Genomic DNA, 6,832 nt, shown 5'->3' with positions numbered 1-6,832 from the left:
TCCACGAGTCTCTCTCCCCCCTGGGCCCCGCTGCGCTCCCCGCCAGGCAGGCTCGGCACAGCACGGGCGGGCAGCCAGGATGCAGGCGGCGAACAAGGAGCACCTGTACAAGCTGCTGGTAATCGGCGACCTGGGCGTGGGCAAGACCAGCATCATTAAGCGCTACGTGCACCAGAACTTCTCCTCGCACTACCGGGCCACCATCGGCGTGGACTTCGCGCTCAAGGTGCTGCACTGGGACCCCGACACCGTGGTGCGCCTGCAGCTCTGGGACATCGCAGCAGCAGGGTGGCGGCCAAGGGGGAGAGCCAGGTCTCCGGGGGCGCTGCGCCGCCGAAAGAGACTCTTCCTGGTGGGTTGGAAAGTTGGTTTCAAAGAAAACAAAAAAGTTTCTCGCTGTCGCTGAAACTTGCAGCGCGTTCTCCGGCGCGTGGAGCTGTTGCTGTAACTCCCTCCCACACCCGCTCCCGGGAGCCTTCTGCCCTGCGCGGGCCTCTCCGGACGCAGAGGGGGACTATCTGGAGTTGCATTCGGTTCTTGGCCTCCAGCTCATTTTCCGGGCTTTGGGCTCCGGCAGTCCTGCTGGTGACGCGACCCTGAGTGTCATGCCCGCCTTCCTTGGCCAACCCAGGGGAAGCCCCTAGCCTAGACCGGTTCACAGCGGGAACCCAGGGAATTCCCGGCTAGAGGAGCCGCTCACTTTATTCCAACTTTCTTCTCCTCTCTTCTCCCCTCAGTCAAGCGAGTCTGAGGTTGTCTGCTTTGAGTAAGCCAAAGACTTACAGAGTCAAAGTATTACTTCTCTCTCCTGCACCTACACGCCATCTCTATCTCTCTGTCATCTCTCAAAAGGAGATTGTGTAGATATTTTAGGGGCACTTTGGTCCAAGGGTTTATGACATTCACCACACGCTTTCTTGATTTGGTCCTAAAATTTTCATTGAGAAACCTGGAAAATGAAAAGTTTCCTTATAGTGTTTGAAATCAGAATTTGATTCCAAGAGTTTGTACCAGGAGTTAGGCACAGTGGAGTGTAAAGATGCAAAGTGTCTACTCCAAGAGTGAGTGCCTGGACTGAGGCTGTTTGCAACTTGGCCCTGGACAGCCCCTCATTACCCGTCCTGGCTGTGCCACTCCGTAACTTCAGACAAGTCCCTGCAGCTCAGTGCATCCCTGCTCAATGGAAAGGGGTTGGACAATGACAGGCAGCTCAGGAATCTTCCTACTCAGAAGTTTTTTTTTTAATTTAATTAATTAATTTATTAAATCATTCTTTATTGTTGAAAGTATTACAGATGTCCCCCTTTCTCCTCCACTGACCTCCTCCAGCCCGCACCCCGCCCCAGGCCCTTACCACCCCATATATGCATGGCCTCATCTGTGTCCATGGGCCATGCATATATGCATACAAGGTCCCTGGTTGATTACCTCCCACCCACCCACCCTCCCCCGACTTCCCTCTGATATACCACACTCTATTCTATGCTTCCATGTCTCTGGATCCACTCCGTTCATCAGTTTATTTTGTTACTTAGATTCCACAAATGGTGCTCAGAAAGTTTTAAGGTCCTCTGGGATTCTGGTTGAATTTCTTCAATCCCACTTCACCTCTGACTGTTTTATGGTCTGTGGCACCAAGATCCTCTTGAGGTGCTGGACCAAACTAGCTGCTTCTCTTTCAGAAAATAGGTTCATTTTAGCTGGTGCATTCGACTGGAAACACTTTATCATGGCTTGAAGCAAGAACAAATGTGGAACCTTTTCGAAAGGGCATTTCTGATTCTTTGGGACTCCAGTGCCTCTTTAATCATCAGCTGCCAGGTCTTATGATAAATTCTTACGAAACACTGTTGGCATGGAGACAGATTCGTGCATTTAGAGTCATCTTCAGCAGCTTTCGCGGCACAGGGGTTATCAGAGACCGGAAGATGTCATCAGCCACTATCTGATTGGGCTTTTCATCCAGAAAATCCACTATGAGTCGAGCACTTTTGTTGTTGCATTTTTGTGTCTGAAAACTCTTTTGGATGAGCTGGAAGAGCCCGGGGTTCAGGTTTAGAATTAGCTTCCTGTTTGAAAGAAACTGTTGCCATAATTATTTAGTGTAAGTAAGGATGTGACCCCAGCATGTTCTAGAATGCCCATGGGTCTCAGTGTCCTCCCCTGGCAGGGAAGAAAGAAAGAGCCTAAATTCCAGAGTCAAGCTGCCTCTGTCTGAATCCCTGTTTTATCCCATATGTTGTGGGTGATTTTAGGCGAGTTCTCTAACCTACTGGTCTGTTTCCTTATCTTAAATCGGCGAAATACTTTCTCCCAACCAGTGAGAGGTGAGCAACTAACGAATGCTAGCTAAAGATGATAGACAGTACCTTCTATCTAGGAGAACTACAAGGATTATTGTTATGGTAGCTGCCTTTTTATTTTTATTGATTTCAAAGAGAAAGGGAGAGGGAGAGATAGGAACATCAATGATGAAAATCATTGACCAGCTGCCTCCTGCATGCCCGCTACTGGGGATCGAGTCCACAACCCTGGGCATGTGCCCTGACCAGGAATGGAACCATGACCTCCTGGTTCATAGGTCAATGCTCAACCACTGAGCCATACTGGCCAGGCATTTTATTTTTAAACATATATATGAATGCTAGGCAAGAAACACATGATATAAATGTGCTGATTAAATTCTAATAAATTATGTTCCTGGATTATAGTTCATATAATCTGTTCCAAAACACCCAGCACCATGTTCACCTTTGCCCATATTACAACATAGTATCATGAGCAGTTCAACTCCCAAGCTTAGAAATGCCTCCCCAGCCTTGGTTCTGGACTAAGGGTGTGTAGAGACCATAGTCACAGAAGCTGGGGAAGGTAAGAAATCTGAGAAACCTTGGAAAGTCACTTCTACAAATACAGTGGTGTGCGTGCAGCATCTCAGTAGGCAAGCTTCTTGTCCCAGAGCTGATGTTCTACAGTAACCCGTTCTTGGCAGCCTCCATCCTTAAAGCCCTGTAGGCTGAGTTAGAAGTTGGGCAACAGGCAAAGCTGGATGGGGAAATTGGGCCATTGTGGGAAGGAATGTCTGGGGCATAGTACTAACATGTTTTGGGCCTCATAAGTAGCCCTGTGAGGGATGAATTCATGAAATCCAGCCTCAGCTGCCTACCCAGACTCCAGTTAGCTAAGTATACTTTACTAGTACAGTACCTTCAAATCACAGCCTCACTCTTCAAACATAGCAAGGCTTATATTTCTCCTTTGGCCTCAACTCTGGTGTGTACCTGGAAAGAACAGGTAGTGAAGGCTGGTGGGCCTTGCTTAGAGAGGGTTGCGGGGGTGGATGAGAGAGAGACCTGCCTTGTCCTAATGGGATGTCAGGTCAACCTGCTATCGAGGGAATCTTGGCTCAGTTACACTCTTGATATTCATTTGGTTCAATGCCAAGTGGGGTCCTATTTGTCCAACGAATTCCCATAGTATCTCCCTTGTGGCCCCTTAGACCAGCCAGTCTGATCCCGAAAGACTCCAGGAAGTACCTTTCAGGGCGTGTGAACTTGGCCTTGAAACCAATGGGATAAATCCCACAAACCCCATAGGAGACTCCCAGGGATCCCACCCTAGAGGAGCAGCTGGGCCAGCTGTGGGTTCAGAAGCTCTTGCTAGAGAGAAAAATTGAGTCACTGTGCCCAAGGCTACACAGCTAATCAGTGGCAGAGCTGGAGTTGACCCAGTTCTGTCTGTCTTGCAATCAACCATGCTGTTTACGGCCATAGGCCTATGAGTGCCTGGTGTACAGGTGGGCCACGGGGGTTATGCCCTCTTCCCCTCTTAAGGACTTGCTTCTTCTGTAGATGGGTTAGCTTTCCTTTTGCCTCCTATTTCTAATGGGCTTCTGGATATTATTCAGTACCCCTGTGCAGACGGTGGCAGGAAATGGAATGAAAATGTGTTTATGAAGATTTGATTCTTAATTTTAAGTTTTATTCTTTTTAGAGATTTATCAGAAAAGCAGTAAACAGAAAGTTCACACTTGAACTCTTTCTTTCCTTCTCCTCTCCAAATCTTAATGCTATTAGCACTTTCAAAGAGAACTATGCAATTTTCTCTAGAGCTCTTGACGTGCTTTGGGGCCTAGCTGTAGGGATTGGGGCAGAGGGATAGCAGCTAGCATTTCTTAAGGATTTATTCTTATAGTTGTCCACACATGTTTAATTTTTAACTTCCCAGTAAAATAGCTCTTTAAATGGTCATGCTGGAATTTAAAAACTTGGCATTGAATCCAGCACCCAGGTTCCTAACTGCTTTGCTCTACTTCCCACAACTTAAAAAAGGAATACTTATACATGTTCTAAATTATAGATATGCTAAATACATAATACTTGACAGTGGGCAAGCCACAAAACGTGGCTGGATCTGAGTTGTCACATCTCTAAAATGGCGATTGTTTGATTTTTCTGTGGTATCATATTTGTACTATGCTATCTCTGGCCATCTGTATCAGTTTTAATATATTCTACTATGTTCAGGTAGTGTGTGGTCACTTATTTCAACTTCTTATTCCAAGTAATTTGTGCAGGTTACTTGGCTTCTATGTCTCGGGGATAATAGCAAAATCTGCATCTTAGATTTGTTAAAGGAATGAAATGAATTAATTCATGTGAAGCTGCGCCTGACACAAAATAAATGCTGAATAAATGTTAGCTATTACTCTTATTTTAATTGTTATTACAAATTGCTCTCACCTACATTTTCCAGCTTGTTCTTCCCAGCATCCCTGAGGGTGTAGGCAGAGCAGGGGGTGTTAAATCTGTTTTGTATTAGACAAGATTAAGAGTCAGAAAGTCAAAGGACTTGCCCAAGGTCACATGAGCTAGCAAGTGGCCGAGAAGGACAGGAATAGGAACAGCAGAAAACCCAATTGTAGATTTAACCAGTGTTGTGGGAAATGAATTAAGTTGGTAGATTATTTAGAGCACAGTTCTTCACTATGTCAACATTTCACTGCACGACTCAATAATCAAGGCCTTTACATATTTAAAAGAGAATCCAACTTATAAGAAAAACCTTTTCCTGCGGGGCAACTCTGTACTAACTTTCCCAGCCTAGGCCGAGTGATGAGAAGCTTTGGAGGACATTACCTGTCCACCAGGCAGAGTGAGCGAGGGAGGCAGCCTGGACCTAGAACTGGGAGCCTCGGGACATGGACTCCCCACACCGGAGGCCCTGAGATTCTGTGGGTCAGAGTGGTGTGTTGTTTTAGAGGTTATAATGTTTGGGCTTGACCATCTTTTCAGTATCTATTTCAAAATACTGTGATTCTCCAAGGAGTTTTAGAAGAAGGATCTGAAATATCAATATAACCTAGAAATGTAGAAAGAGCTACATTTGGAACCACTATGTCAAACACACACACACACACACACACACACACACACACACACACGCATATCTAATTGGGGCTGCTCTCTGTTGGGCAGTTTACTGCCTGGCTAATTGCAGATTTTCTAATTACCGTGTAGACTAAAAGGCTTTGTGCTTACAGGTGGATAATATGTACACTGAGCAAAAGGGTGAACTTTCAAAGTAGCGTCAGGGATGTGTGTGAAAGCACCGCAGGGCTTCTTGCAGGACAGTCATTAGAACACATGAGCACTGGGCACGTGGGACTTGTCCCCTCATCTAGAACTTAGAGAACTAGTTCAGGCAGGAGAGCGCATAGCAGACGGACCAAGGAAAGCTAAGTCCTTTGAGGGAAGGAGGGCATGGAGAGGAGCAACTCTTATGTGTGTGGTTGTTTTCTTCAGCAGATTTGCATATTAAATGCCTGGTTATATGTTGAGCACTGTGCTGGGTGAGGGGAAAACAAAGTAGGATAAAGAATTGAACAAGACTTGATTCCTGGCTTCAAAAAGTTCACAGTTTTAGTGGCCATGATGGCCCAAAGCAAGTCACTGTAATTGTGAGTGAAGGGTATCCATATAGGTAACTCCAAAATACTCTGGTGGCACAGAGAGGGTTCTGGCCACACCACACCCAGCCAAGTCTCTGAGATTAAACCTGAGCAGGCAAGACAAGCTCTATTAGTGTACTATTTCCTGTGCTTGTACCTAGCACTGGTTACTCCCTGTGATTGACTTCAGGCTGGACAGCTTGAGACAGAAGTTCATTCTCTGGCCCTCTCTAATTCTGTCTCCTTCTCTTGAGGCTCTCATGCATTCTCATGGCTTTAAACACTATGCTGACAGCTCCAAAACTGTGCATCTGACCTTGACTTCTCATGAGCTCCAGACATATAGTTCTGTCTTCCTGTTGGGCATCTCTTTTTTTATGATATCTCATTTATCTTGCAAGATCAATATGTCAATAGCAAGGTTGCATTAAAAAACAGGATTTGAGTTCTATTAATAAAGTAATATATGCTCAACGTAGCAAAATTGGAAAGTACAAAAGGATGCAACAACAAAGGAATACAAATAGACAATATCCACAATCACCCCTCTTAAGGATAAATAGTAAAGGGTGCTATTTGTAAGTCTTAACTAGACATTTTTAGCTTAGACTAAACCACACACCCTGGACTTTCTAGTTTGTGTTAACTATACTTCTTTCTCCCACTCACTAGACTTGAAACCTTGGCCATCTTTTCTCCTTCTTCTTTGACCTGCACACACCATGAATCTCCAAATCAGATAGTGATTATGCCTCTTCTGCACTCACTGCCCTGGCCGGGGACAGCACTAGCAAATCCTGAACTGTTCTGCTGGCATACCACCTGGCTCCTGCTCTTATATGTACCAAGGTTAAGTTTATCTTCCCAGGACATCACTGTGGT

General features: G+C 45.6%; 1 protein-coding gene across 1 annotated transcript in view; it reads left to right on the top strand.

The window, feature by feature from the left end:
• The first annotated feature begins 6 nt into the window (after positions 1-6).
• RAB38 (RAB38, member RAS oncogene family) overlaps positions 7-6,832 on the top strand; it is a 50,534-nt gene continuing 43,708 nt past the window's right edge. Inside the window, exon 1 of the mRNA XM_005875640.2 lies at positions 7-279. Within this exon, the coding sequence (XP_005875702.1) occupies positions 80-279 (200 nt within the window). The 5' untranslated portion in view covers positions 7-79. The remainder of the gene's footprint in view (positions 280-6,832) is intronic.

This window comes from Myotis brandtii, unplaced genomic scaffold (genome assembly GCF_000412655.1).
Source record: "Myotis brandtii unplaced genomic scaffold, ASM41265v1 scaffold468, whole genome shotgun sequence".
Classification (NCBI taxonomy): domain Eukaryota; kingdom Metazoa; phylum Chordata; class Mammalia; order Chiroptera; family Vespertilionidae; genus Myotis; species Myotis brandtii.
This window is presented reverse-complemented; position numbering and strand designations above follow the sequence as displayed.